The sequence below is a fragment of the Aspergillus wentii genome, assembly GCF_001890725.1.
Source record: "Aspergillus wentii DTO 134E9 unplaced genomic scaffold ASPWEscaffold_8, whole genome shotgun sequence".
Taxonomy (NCBI): domain Eukaryota; kingdom Fungi; phylum Ascomycota; class Eurotiomycetes; order Eurotiales; family Aspergillaceae; genus Aspergillus; species Aspergillus wentii.
Window position 1 is genome coordinate 1,516,680 of NW_024467839.1, and position 13,002 is coordinate 1,529,681.

Below are 13,002 nucleotides of genomic sequence, written 5' to 3' on the forward strand. Positions count from 1 at the left end.
GTAGAAGTTAATTCGGATCGGACTTAACGTCGAGCGAGCACAATATTTATCACCACATTCATAAACCACAATGCTAGTCCCAAGGATAATGATCCTGTTGGCGTTTTATCAATCGTTGGCCAATGGCTGGTGTGTCGAGCTGTTGGTTTACCCCAATCTGTACAACTGCTGTTTCGTCACCGAGCTATCTATATATATATGAGGTAGTCATCTTGTAGAAGCAGCCAAGTGGAGCCCGACTATCGAACAATCCCAGTTCTTAATATATGAATACGAGTTTGGGCGCGGATAAAAGAATCTTCTACGCTGGATGTTCATCTTGGGGCCAATCTTGGAGGCTATTTTCTTGTCCTAATGAGGCAGTTGCTGGATGAAACCTAAATTGATAGCCAGGAGGCACTAATGATCTTCGTTTCTCTATTTCGTCAGACTACGTGCGGCGAATCGATTGGGTCGCTTCGTACTTCCGGGCAGTTGGCTTATGGCTTGGTCGGTGGTTAAAAATAAGAAACAAAAACATGATTCATGAAACACTAAACAGTAGACTAAACAACAAATGATTTCTAACCGATTATTCTAATTGCCCAAGACATATCCCTCTCAAGTCTATCGACAGTCCCTCCGATCCCCCTGATCCCATTCATCCATCAATCCTTTTGTTAATCAACCTTTATGCCGAGACGGCAGCTGGAGTGGGTGCAGCAGCAGCGGTCTCCAAATCCACCGCATGCGTGTTCGGCTCCGCCACTCTTCTCCGCATGAGCAGACGTGCAGATGGATCCGGGTAGAGATTCTCGTCCGCCGTCAGATTTCTGGGTCGGGTCGCGCCCTCTGGGTACTGGAACTCGTAGTCCATCAGCAGGTGGGCCATGATGATCTTGATCTCGTTGGAGGCGAAGAACCGGCCCGGGCACGAGTATTTTCCGTGGCCAAAGTGGAGACTGTTGTTGTCGGTCATGGCGAACTGGTGCTTGTTGGCCTCCTCAGGGTTGAGACGCTTCTTGTAGTAGCGGAAACCGTCGAATTGGTCGGCGTTGGGCTCGTTCTCGTTGTCTTGGAGGATCGCGGCGGCGGGCATGCCAAAGTGGGTGCCCTTGGGAAGAACCGTGCCATCGGAGAGGGTCAGATCCTTGGAAACAATGCGGTTGAAGGCCACTGCACTGCGTTAGTTTGCTGAGTCTGGTTTAGAGTGGAGAGGAAACTTACACAGACTGGGGGGGTTGACTCGCTGGCTCTCCTTGAGGAAGCTGTCCAATTTGCGCATCTTGTTCAGGGTAGTCTTCTTCCAGCCACCATCTTCACGGAGCACGTCATAGGCTTCCTGGCGCAGGGGCTCAAAGTATTCCGGGTGAGCACAGAGATCGTACATGGCGTGGGCAGCGGACATGGTGGTGGTGTGGATGGAAGCCAAACTGAGGAGCAGCTGGCGGTGGGCCAGCTTATCGGGCTGGCCATCATTCTCGTTGGCAGCGTCCATCATCCACTGCAGCAGGTCGTTGGGCTTCTCGTAGCTGGGGTCGTTCTTTGCCTGGTCGGCGCGGCGCTGGTTGACCATGGGGCTGATGATACGCTTGGCGGTGCGCAGGTTGGAGTGGAGACGCCAGTAGCTGGGAAGGCAATGAGCGACGATGGGGTGCAGGAACTTGGGTAGACGACGGAGGAGCATGACAGTGCCAAAAACGTTCTCGGTGTAGTGGATCGAAGTGTCGAGCCATTCCTCATTGCGGCAGGCAGGGTTGCCCAGGAAGACACGGGCGGAGATGCGAGAGACAATGCGGAGCACAATATGGTAGAGAGAGACATTCTTCCAGACATCCAGATCCTTGGGGATCTCCTTGTCCATGGCAAAGGTGAGTTCAGACTCGATGACACCGACAAAGGAGCCCAAGTTGGGGGTAAGCTTGGTCTGCAGCATGCGAGTGTGCAAGTCACTTTCCAGCAGAATCAGCGTGGTGGAGTATTTTCCGAGAAGGTTCTACAGGAATTAGCATGATCCAACAAATTAGAAGTCGTAGACATACCTTGATGTGAGCCTGGATGGCACTGATCTTTGCATCGGGCATAGAGCGCAGCTCCTCGACATACTTGTTGGGAATGACGAGAATATCAGAGTCGTTGCGAGCAATCTTGAACATGCCGGTTTTGAACTATCCAGATTAGCGATGATCGGAAGATGATGTCAAAGAACAAACCTTTTGATAGCCCTCATTGACCTGGGCAAAAGCGCCCTGGGAGAATCGAAGTCCGACCAGCCATTTGGGCTCCCATTTAGATCGGAAACCGACAAAGGGTGCCTTGAAGACCTTGGTAGAAGCAATCCAGTTCTGGATGAGATAGACGGCAGCCAGAACACCCAGCAGAGCCAGATAGAGCTGAGAGCGATCCTGAGACGCTGGATCGGCCAGTTTGATGTGATTCAAACTCTGCAGGGGAGAGAAAGTGGAGGTATTGGCGTCCATGGCGATGGATCTATGGATGCTGTTGTTTTTGTTGTACTTGCTTTGCTTTTCTGCTGTTGTTCTTTGTTTTGCTGTCTGGATAATCGAATCTGGACCAGATCAAAGCCAGTATATATATTCATTTTTTCCATTGCGATAGACACTCAGTCATCCAGTGTTCCCTTGATGGATTGCGGTCGGAGGCAGGATCACCGCCGGTGGATTGATCATGGCCGGCCGAAGCAGGTAAGATGTCAGATTGAGCTGCTGGGATGAGGAACAAGAGTCAGATGGAGCAGTCGACAAGGGAGTAGGAGCATGAGCCTCAGCGGATGAAGCATCCTGGATAATTTGGTGGACAGCGGTGCAGTGCATGAGCCATGAAGCCATACAGAAACACACTAAGAGACCCTCCGCCCCCGGCTGCTTTCCCCTCTTTTGATCGCCCTTTGTCTTTTCTTCTCTTCTTCCTCTCCGTCTCACACTCGTGTTTTCTCATTTCTTTTTTTATCCTCGGTCATCACAATAATCTTCATAATCTTGACTCTTCATCAATTTCCATCACATCACCATGTCCATCACATATCGGTAAGCTCCCCTCCCTCTTCTCATGTCCGCCCACTCACCCTTCCAGCGAGGCCTGGGGTCTCTTCCAGTTCGATCAATCGCCCTCCATGATTCACGATGATTCTCCCCATCTCAACCGCACCTCTCGCTCCTCCAGCCACAGCTTCTCTCCAATTCCCACTCCTGCCTCCACCTGTTCCGAACAGAGCACCTCCATCCCCAACAAAGAGCTATTCGTAGAGCTCCGCCGGCTACGACATGAACTCCAACAGCTACAAAACAACAACGGGTACGTTTGACCTCTTTGTCAATATCTAGGCAAAGGAAACTGACTCCTATACCGTAGCGTCGTCGAGGAACCCCGAGAAGCAATGACCCAGATGAGCGCCCGGCTGGATCAGATCACATCTGTGCTCCGGTCGGATCCCTCCGGACGGCCAGCTCAAAACCCTTCCCAGCCCGAGTCATTCCGCTGCTGGGAGTCGTGCTGCAAAGGACGACTCTTTTCTAATAAAAGCAACTTGATCCGACACCAGCGAGAACGACGGGGTGAAACGGCCAAGCTGCGGTGTTCGTTTTGCGATGCGGTGTTTTCCCGGAGCTCAGCCCGAAACGCCCACGAGGCAGCTCGACGTTGTCGGAACCCGTGATTTTTTTTTTTTCTTTTTCTTTCTCGCTTTCCTTATCTCTTTTCTTTCTATTTCCTATTTCCTTTTGAAATCTCTTTTCTCTGGTAGCAAGATTAGCCCGATGTTTGATGTTCTATATGGGAGGCGGATTCTATTCTTGGAGTTGCAATCAACGCACCGTTACATAGACTGCTGCCTAGGCTGGGGCAGATTACGATAGATACGATTTACGCTGCCATGTCAGGCTGTTAATATATTTTTATCACTATCATCTATCTGAGTAGATATTCTATTGAGGTGCAAAGCTCTGTCGGTCGTATAGTACTGCGGATGACAGCTGTAAAAGAAGTGTAGACTAGAACTGGTAACCATCAGTGATCAGCCATTATATCGCTACCTTTTCATTATATATATATATACATATAATGATAATTATAATACTGATGCTAAGGATATATATTTCATAATAGATACAGCACTACTTGTAGATGATGGAAATGTTGTAGAGTGTAACCTAGCGGAGTGATGGCAATATATATATCCAACACAATGATCATTCAATCCACACAATGATTTAATTATATATATATACCAACTTAAGTATAGCTGAAAGATTATTCAATTAAAAGATGTACTCTGTTTATCCTTCAGTCCCGTGGGCATATAGTTGTATGCATATAACCACGTGCGCATATAGATAAGATGCACGTAAATCGACGACTCAAACACGGCACAGCTTATCTTACCACGTGGGATGCTAAACTAGATACATGGGGCTAGAGAGGCTATTTTGCATTAGAATTAGACTAGCAGATAGGTTCCTGAAGAATGTGACAGCTTCTGGAATGTTCCTCCCTTACATCCCTCCGTGGAGCATATGTGGAATGTAACTAACGCAGATCGTATATTGACAGCTGAAACAATCTAAACTAATATGCAGGAATGTACATGAACATCTCCACTTCTAGAAGAAGGCAACCACACGGACTTCAACGCTCTGGCGTGGGGGGTTCCCATCCTGGTCCGGCAACAGAAACGACCCATGCACTGTCCCCTCTGGTCTCTTCCCAGGCCTCAAATCAGAGCACGAGAAGATGATCGCCTCATGCGCCTCCTGCTGATCAATATACCACCAGCTGTGCTCGCCACCGTTACTAATGCCATCTGCTACAGGGTCACTCGCCTCCACTGCGGGTCGACCGTCGTACTTGACCACGTAGTTGGACGACTGCAGCCCATCGTAGTACGATCGAGGGACGCGGATGAGATCCTCCGTAGGCAGGACCGCCATGTCCGCCACCATGAGGGGATCCCGGTTTACTTTCTTCAGCGGTCTCCAGACGTTCAGCAGCTGGAAGTTCCCGGCATCGACCTCGTGGGCGAGCTCGGGGAACATGAACCGCACGGTGTTCTGTGCTCCTTCGGGTGTTTGATCGACGTGGATACGATACGCAGGGCCGTCGATGCCTTGATAGCGGCCCTTGACCTGGTCGCCGAATTCATTGCTGGGTTTGGAGCGGACGGTGTGGTTGTAGACGAGCACGCGCGATGCGCCCGTTCTACAGACTTAGTGAGAAATAAACAAACAAAGAAAAAGCAACTTACGTCTCTTTGATGAGCTGCTCCACCTCCTTGAAATAGACATTTCGGATCTGGCTCTCGTCGCCAAAGTCGGTCACCTGCGAGTGGAGCGTGGCGCACTGGAAGCCGTTGGCGTCGAGCGCGAAGCGGTCCATCGCGGGCCGCAGATCGTGGATGCGCATGCGGTGCGACACCATGTCTTTGGAGCCCAACAGGATGGCCATGTCGTTGTGTGCTGGAGGGCTGCCATTGGGCTGGTAGTAGTTGACCCACGCGTCGACTCCGTTCTGAATGCCAACCATGATGATTGTGCTGTCTTGTTCTGATGAATTGTTCATGTTGTCGACCTTAATATAGTAGCTCTCCATCGTGAAGCTCATGATCGGCGCTGTCGCTCGGAAGGATCCGCACGTTGTTGATCCTTCGGCATGGATCACCGACCGACAAACAAGATCAGATCCCCATCCTGCCATGGGATTTAAGATCCTTATCGCACCGTCAGCACTATTTTCTATTTTCTATTTTCTATCTTTACTTCTTGAACTTTCACACTCACCACACCACACCACATACACCACAGACACACAATGGTCTCTCTCAAGGCAGTCCAGGCGTCCAATGCCGGCCTGCGCGCTCTCCCCAACATCACCGCGCTCTTTGTCGGCGGCACCAGTGGCATCGGCCAGAGCACCCTGCGCCAGCTGGCTCGCGAGGCAGACACTCCCACAGCCTACATTGTCGGTCGCAACGAGTCCAAGGCAGGCCCGTTTCTGGCTGAGTTGCGCCAGCTGAACCCCAAGGGTCGCTTCAACTTTATCGAGGCGGACGTGTCGCTCATTCGCAACGTGGACGCGGCGTGCAAGCAAGTGCTAGAGCAGGAGAAGCACCTCAACTTTCTCTTCATGACACCGGGTGGGATTTCTCTAGGCGGTAGAAACGGTGAGTCCGACACCTCTCTTGATCCCAGCCATGCTAACAGACGCAGAAACCATCGAAGGCATCGACCACCTCTTCGCCCTGCGATACTACTCCCGCATGCGCTTCGTCCAGAACCTCCTCCCCCTCCTGGAATCCGCCGGCCCCAGCCGCGTCGTCAGCATCTACGGCGGCGGCTTCGAATTCTCCATCAACACCGACGACCTCGACCTCAAGCACAACTTCTCCCTCCTCAACGCCTACAAGCACTCTATCACCATGACCTCGCTCAGCATGGAGCGTCTCGCCGAGAAACACCCCAACGTCAGCTTCATCCACGCATACCCCGGTCTCGTGGGGACAAACATCTACACCAACAGCTTTCCCGCGCCGATCTCCACATTCTACAACTACGGCATGTGGCCGTTGATGTGGCCGTTGTCTGTCAATCTGGGCGAGAGTGGAGAGCGACATCTCTTCCATCTGAGCTCTGCGCGGTATCCGGCGAAGAACGGTCTGCAGAACCAGGGTGTGCCGGTTGACACGGCGGAGATTGCAAAGGGTACAACGGGGGAGACTGGAAGTGGCGCATATCTGTTGAACTGGAAGGGAGATGTCCGGCCGACTAGGAAGGTCATGCAGGAGTATCGCGAGAAGGGAGTGGGAGAGCTGGTATGGAAGCATACGCAGGAGCTGTGGGATCAGGCGATTCGTCGTTGATTGTTGATGATTATGAGAATGATAGATCTGGTGTAATAATACCTAGTACTTGATACTGCATTTTATTCTAGCTATTAGCATAATGTTACTGCTTTACTGACTTTTGTCTTCTCCTTCCATCTTTCTACTGTCTACAAGAGAGGAACTATTTAACCTGAATCTTTATTGCGCAACTGACATACTATAATTAAACAGAACCATTAACCAAATAATGCAACCACATAGCAACATCTACATAGAACAGATAATAGAGAAACAGAAAGAATAAGATAAAATAGACAAACAAAATAAATCACGGCGCCTTAAACGGCTCCGTCGGCGGCGCATTCGGCAATCCCACCGCGACAAACGGCACCTCGGGCAGCACCGCCCGGAAGATAGGCAGATGCGTCACCATCATATACCACCCCGTAAAGTACGGGAAATCCTCCCTCCACTCACGGTCAAACACCTTGGCGAAGCCCAGCGTGAGCAGACTCGCGCACATGATATCCGCCAGCGTCAGCCGGTCGCTGACGAGGTACTTGCGGTCGCGGAGGTGGTCTTCGAAGATCTGAATCGCCTTGGCCGTGTCGCGCTGTGCCTTGTCGACTTCTTCTTTGCAGTAGGGGGTGTAGCCGATGAGGGGCCGCACCCAGGCTGCGATGCGCATCACGACGTCCGTGTTGGTGAGCGAGATCCAGCGGATGATGTTGATAAAGTCGAGCGAGGTGCTGCCCATGAGGGTGGTGTCGGGGTCTTGGTTGGTGACTTTTGTATATCAATATCGAACTATAGAAAGACTGGGATACACGCACTGTACAGCGCGATGGCCATGCACTCGGTCAACACGACTCCATCCGTTCCCTCAAAGGTCGGTGTTTTGCCCAGCGGATTCAGCTTCCAGTAGAAATCAGGCACGCCATTCACCGGCTGCAGTTCGGATTCCTCCAGATCGAGGCCGATCGACTTTGCGACCGCCAGAATGCCCAGGGCGCGGGGGCTTCCCTATTGCGACAGGGTTAGATGATAGACAGTGGGAATAGTGAAGAGGACCTGACCTTGTACGTGTATAGCTTTCCGAAACTCATGCTGATTCAGGCCAGAAAAGACAGGATGATGATTGAAAAAAAACAGAGAATCCTTCTTAATATAAACGAGTGACGATAGCTGGAATCTTGAAAATAAAAAAGTCAAAACCGAGGTCGAGTTCATCGCGTGGTCTACATATGATCGCCGCGATGGATCAGAGGATCGGATCCGACGCCGACGATGGATCGCGATCAGTGACTTCACGATGTAAGAATCAAGGTAGATTTACGGGGAAATGTCCCCTTGAGGAAATGAGGCAGCGGTCTGAAAGGAGCTATACGGAATGGATTTGTATTTCTTAAAACGCCTCGGAGTCTATCAACAGAAAAGATCACGGCCAAAGACGACAACACCCCTATTCAACATTCTCGTCCACGGATATCTTCACAGCCTCGGATGAAAAACTGGTCAGCACACTGGAATATCCCTCTTCATCCAACTGCTGCAGCGTCTCGGTGAGCGCCTCGCCCTCTGCTCGTAACAGGGAAATCGTGCATCCTCCGCCCCCAGCACCCGTCAGCTTAGTATACGCCAATTTTCGCCCATCCAGCAGATGACGCACGCGTTCGAGGCGGCCATGCGACACGCCCAACGCCGCCAGCATGCGATGGTTGATCTGGATCAACTCGCCCAGGCAGTGGACGAGCGTTGCCAGCGTCTTTTCATCGCGAACGGTTTCCGTCAACTTGATGATCGCCAGCAGCGTCACCCGGTCGATGGTGTCGAAGAGACGATCGACGCGTTTGGGATCGCTGTCGCGCGCGTCTCGCACTTTGGCGATTTGCGTCGCGCCGGACCGGGAGATGTTCGAGTTGATGATCAATAAAGGCAGTTCGGGGATGGTTCCTAATGCTGCAGTTTTCATCTGTTGGCCTCCGCCTGGTCGCGAGAAGCAGATGGCCTTGCCCATCGTGGCGACGGTGTTGTCCAGCCCGCTGGGTCGGCCGTGGATGCACATCTCGCCGACAAAGGCCCAGCGGTTGATGGCGTCCAGGGATTGTTGTTTGGATTCTTCATCTTCTAGACAGCGGACAGATTGGAGATGTCCAGATCGAAGAAGCAGCGCAGTGCTGATACACACAGAGACACTGGCGCTGCTCCCGAGTCCTGCGCCGATGGGAATTTCCGAGGTGAGGGTGTATGTGTAGCTATTGTCATTGGGGGAGCAGAGCAGCATGTATAGGTACAAAAAGGCCAGCTGGGCTTCAAAATGGTGTTTCTTCTTCTTCAGCTCAGGCGATGTTTTGGAAAGAAACCACGAGATTGCATTCGTCAGATCCGGTTCAAGAGCTGTAGCGAGGTCTGCTTCTGGCTTGTCTCGTACTTTCATGGCAACCGTCCAGGGCAACTCGGAAATGGTCCATGTCTGCTGCATCCCCAGATCTGGCATGGATAGAGTGACTTGTGGTGTATCTTGCTCTCGCAGGATATCTGATTTCAGATATGAACGCAGCGAAATGGGCGCCGCAATGGCCAGCTGCATCTATTAGCATGGCTACCGATGCAAGATGCAAGGTCAAGATGCAACATACCCTGCCATACACGACTGCATGTTCACCAAACAGAATCACCTTTCCAGGCGCAGAGACCGTCAACGAGTCAGTCGACTCCACGTTCGTTTCGGCCTTCATCGTGGGATCGTAGAAGCAGTCAATGCACTGCGTGTAGATTCCTTGAAACAACGGCATATAATCAGATTTATCCGTTCTTGGGCCTGTATAATGCATGAATCAGCCGCTCTCTGCAGGGCCCAACGGTCTGTTCCATATCTTCGGATCCCTCGATGGAGTCTGACTGCTTATGTGACAATGCGTTCTGCAGAGGATCGAAGGATCATCCCTCGGCCTCCAACTGACGTCGGATATCGTTGATGGCATCTATAAAATATAAAACATTTCATGTCTGGTTGTTAACAGACTCACAGATACAGAATCAATAATAATAATCATCATCATGCTTGCCCCCAACACCACCAGCCTCTCCACTCAAGCCTCTCGACTCGTCCGCCAATTGATATCCGACAATGGCGATGTTGGCTTCATGTCCTGCGCCATCTACGACACCGCGTGGGTGTCCATGGTGAGAAAGCCAACTGCCAATGGCGCCCACTGGCTCTTCCCCGAATGCTTCGAATACATCCTGCAGTCTCAGCAACCAGATGGCGGATGGGAGACATACGCCTCCGATATTGACGGCATCCTCAACACCGCCGCATCCTTGCTGGCTCTCAAGACTCACGCCGAGCACCCCATCCCAGAAGGCCACGTCCCAGCATCCGAGCTAGAACGCCGCATTAACCTCGCCAGCACAGCCCTCTCCCACCAGCTGCAATCCTGGGACGTCCCCAACACAGTCCACGTCGGATTCGAAATCATCCTCCCCACCATCCTCCGTCTGCTCGAGAAAAAGGGCCTACGGTTTGAATTCGACGGAAGGGTCGACCTCGACGCCCTAAATGCATTGAAGCTGTCCAAGTTCAAGCCTCAGTATCTCTACTCGTCGCAGAAGTTCACTGCCTTGCACTCTCTGGAGTCTTTTATCGATATTGTGGACTTTGACAAGGTCTCGCATCACAAGGAGTCGGGTGGGTTTATGGCTTCGCCTTCGTCTACAGCGGCGTATCTTATGCATGCTTCTTCGTGGGATGAGGAGTGTGAGGAGTATTTAAGGACCGTCGTGCAGAATGGTAGTGGGCAGGGGAATGGAGGCGTTCCGAGTGCTTATCCATCTACTTATTTTGAGATTACCTGGGTAGGTCCTTTCACTGCATGGTGATTCAATTGCTAATCCCATCAGGTCCTCACAACACTACTGCACAATGGTTTTACAAAGGAAGACCTCGGCATCGAAAATACCAACGCTTTATACGAAAAGCTGCGTCTGGCACTACTCAAAGGAAACGGCACAGTAGGATTCGGTGCGCTCATCTCCATAGACATTCGGTTGTATAATTCTAACGTCCACAGCACCATCCCTCCAAGCCGACGCCGATGACACAGCCAAAGCCCTGATTTCCGTCAGCATGCTGGGCGAACCCGTCCCAGCTACTGGATTACTGTCTGAATTCGAAGGCAAAACCCACTTCCGCACATATCAGGGCGAGCGAGACCCGAGTTTCACAGCAAATTGCAATGCTTTGCTGGCGTTGTTGTCGCAGCCGGACCTTGCTGCTCTTGCACCGCAGATTGAGAAAGCCACGACGTTTCTGTGCGATACCTGGTGGGAGGCGGATGGGCATATTGGAGACAAATGGGTGAGTATCTCTACTGTGAGAGGAAAGGGACTGTGCTAATTCTGTAGAACCTCTCACCCCACTACCCATCCATGTTGATGGCAGAAGCATTCGGATCTCTGTTGGAAGCTTGGGGCAAGGGCTCTCTCGACGCTATTCCCAGCGAGCTGATCCGCGACAAGGTGTCCATCACTCTATACCAAGCCCTTCTGCGAGCGCTTCAGACTCAGAACGAAGATGGATCCTGGGGACCGAGCCACCGCCGCGAAGAGACAGCCTATGCAGTCCTCACCATCGCCAACGCATGTGGACTGCCCTTTCTCGACTCCCTATGGCCCGAGATCGACGAAGCCTTGGACCGTGGCCGCAAATTCCTCCAAGGCACCGTCAACGAGAAGCCTGAGTACATCTGGGTGGAAAAGGTGACTTATGGCTCTTTAACTCTGTCCGACTGCTACGTCCTCGCTGCGTTGAAGGTCGACCACCAGCACTCTCAGCCATCAGACTCTCTTTCCCAGCTGTTCTACATCCCCGAAAAGAAAATCAGCGAGTTTGTTCGCTTCTATTCTATGATTCCTCTTTTCGCAAAGATGCCACGATGGAAGCTCCGGGCAGCCCTTATCGAGGGCTATCTCTTCCTGCCACAGTTGAGTGAGAAGAGACTTGAGATCTTTCCTCGCGCGGGAATGGAGGAGGACAAGTACTTTGAGTATATCCCGTTCACCTGGACAGCGTGCAACAACCGAGACAACACATTTGTCTGCAACAAGACGCTGAAGGAGATGATGATTATTTCCTTCCTCAACTACCAGGCGGATGAGTTTATGGAGGCTGTCGTGGGGCGGTACTATAGCGGCAAGGATGCTTCAGTCGTTGCATGCATCGGCGAGATTTTCGACAATGTGGACTCCAGCAGCAACGAGGGCAGCGATTCAGATGGCACTACCGCTAAGCCAGTCAAGCCCGTGAAGAAGACTCCCACAATCGAGCAATTATCAAATGATAAGTCCGCCTCGAAGAAAGTCTCCGAAAACGTCGCCCGCGTCCTCGACGCCTTCATCCACTGGTCCATGAACCACCCCAGCGTCCGCGAAGCCAGTCCCATTGACGCCCTCCGCGTCAAAGACGAACTCGAAACCTTCCTCATCGCCCACATGGAACAAACAGAAGACAGCGAGAACTTTGCCTCCCAAGCCAAACACAACCGCGAAATCTTCACCAGCCCCCGCTCCAGCTTCTACCGCTGGGTCAACTCGACTTCCTCCAACCACACCTCCTGCCCGTACTCGTTCGCCTTCTACCAATGCTTACTGGCTAGTGAACACAACCAGCCCGATTGCTTCACCACCCCCGAGGAAAAGTACATTGCCGAAGGCATGGGCCACCACCTCGCGGTGATGTGCCGCATGTACAACGACTACGGGTCCATCGCGCGCGACCGCGACGAGGAGAACCTCAACTCGGTGAACTTTCCAGAGTTTGCGGCGGCAGGGTCGGATAAGAGTTCCAAGTCAGATGACGCGAGACGGAAGGCGCTGTTTACTGTTGCTGAGTATGAGCGGGCGAATATGGAGTTTGGGTTGAGCAAGCTGAGGGAGTTGGCTGGGGAGGATAAGCGGAAGGTGAGGGTGATGGAGAAGATTCAGATGTTCTGCAATGTGACGGATTTGTATGGGCAGATCTATGTGGCGAGGGATATTGCCAGTCGAATGTGATATGACTGTATGGAGTTTTCATTTGTTTATTATGCTTATAGACTGTTACCTATATAATACAAACTGCTTTTACTGTGAGTATTATCCATGAATTAATCCTGACTCCTAGGAAGAGATTATAACGACTGTCATGC

The 13,002-nt window shown here is 51.7% G+C and overlaps 7 protein-coding genes across 7 annotated transcripts; 3 read left to right on the plus strand and 4 right to left on the minus strand.

Moving 5' to 3' along the window:
• Positions 1-670: 670 nt before the first annotated feature.
• On the minus strand, positions 671-2,459 carry ASPWEDRAFT_119143 (cytochrome P450; the record flags this gene model as incomplete). The annotated part of the gene is made up of 4 exons (XM_040828880.1): positions 671-1,155; positions 1,207-1,975; positions 2,022-2,147; positions 2,193-2,459. The coding sequence occupies 4 exons, from the start codon at positions 2,457-2,459 to the stop codon at positions 671-673; spliced, it is 1,647 nt and encodes a 548-aa protein (XP_040685085.1).
• A 423-nt stretch (positions 2,460-2,882) lies between these two features.
• Positions 2,883-3,947, plus strand: ASPWEDRAFT_45346 (uncharacterized protein). Its single transcript, XM_040836514.1, has 3 exons — positions 2,883-3,026; positions 3,073-3,294; positions 3,352-3,947. The coding sequence occupies exons 1-3, from the start codon at positions 3,010-3,012 to the stop codon at positions 3,653-3,655; spliced, it is 543 nt and encodes a 180-aa protein (XP_040685086.1). The 5' UTR covers positions 2,883-3,009; the 3' UTR covers positions 3,656-3,947.
• Positions 3,948-4,348: 401 nt separating this feature from the next.
• Positions 4,349-5,534, minus strand: ASPWEDRAFT_72337 (uncharacterized protein). The gene is made up of 2 exons (XM_040839240.1): positions 5,240-5,534; positions 4,349-5,193 (listed from the first exon to the last, which is right to left on the minus strand). The coding sequence occupies exons 1-2, from the start codon at positions 5,515-5,517 to the stop codon at positions 4,599-4,601; spliced, it is 873 nt and encodes a 290-aa protein (XP_040685087.1). The 5' UTR covers positions 5,518-5,534; the 3' UTR covers positions 4,349-4,598.
• A 268-nt stretch (positions 5,535-5,802) lies between these two features.
• ASPWEDRAFT_54580 (uncharacterized protein) lies at positions 5,803-6,850 on the plus strand (the record flags this gene model as incomplete). The annotated part of the gene is made up of 2 exons (XM_040838075.1): positions 5,803-6,154; positions 6,201-6,850. 2 exons carry the CDS (start codon positions 5,803-5,805, stop codon positions 6,848-6,850), a joined length of 1,002 nt encoding a protein of 333 aa, XP_040685088.1.
• A 292-nt stretch (positions 6,851-7,142) lies between these two features.
• Positions 7,143-7,920, minus strand: psoE (glutathione S-transferase psoE; the record flags this gene model as incomplete). The annotated part of the gene is made up of 3 exons (XM_040833608.1): positions 7,143-7,600; positions 7,648-7,837; positions 7,891-7,920. 3 exons carry the CDS (start codon positions 7,918-7,920, stop codon positions 7,143-7,145), a joined length of 678 nt encoding a protein of 225 aa, XP_040685089.1.
• A 356-nt stretch (positions 7,921-8,276) lies between these two features.
• ASPWEDRAFT_32054 (uncharacterized protein) lies at positions 8,277-9,552 on the minus strand (the record flags this gene model as incomplete). Its single annotated transcript, XM_040833609.1, has 2 exons — positions 8,277-9,398; positions 9,454-9,552. The coding sequence occupies 2 exons, from the start codon at positions 9,550-9,552 to the stop codon at positions 8,277-8,279; spliced, it is 1,221 nt and encodes a 406-aa protein (XP_040685090.1).
• Positions 9,553-9,874: 322 nt separating this feature from the next.
• ASPWEDRAFT_54582 (terpene synthase family protein) lies at positions 9,875-12,868 on the plus strand (the record flags this gene model as incomplete). The annotated part of the gene is made up of 4 exons (XM_040838076.1): positions 9,875-10,672; positions 10,718-10,838; positions 10,888-11,174; positions 11,222-12,868. 4 exons carry the CDS (start codon positions 9,875-9,877, stop codon positions 12,866-12,868), a joined length of 2,853 nt encoding a protein of 950 aa, XP_040685091.1.
• Between the last annotated feature and the right edge of the window lie 134 nt (positions 12,869-13,002).

Coding starts and splice junctions, on each gene's coding strand:
- ASPWEDRAFT_72337 (XM_040839240.1), bottom strand. CDS start 5,517: ATGGTTGGCATTCAGAACGGAGTCGACGCGTGGGTCAACTACTACCAG. Junction 5,194..5,239: donor GAGCAGCTCATCAAAGAGAC/GTAAGTTGCTTT, acceptor CTAAGTCTGTAG/AACGGGCGCATCGCGCGTGC.
- ASPWEDRAFT_45346 (XM_040836514.1), top strand. Junction 3,295..3,351: donor CAGCTACAAAACAACAACGG/GTACGTTTGACC, acceptor CCTATACCGTAG/CGTCGTCGAGGAACCCCGAG.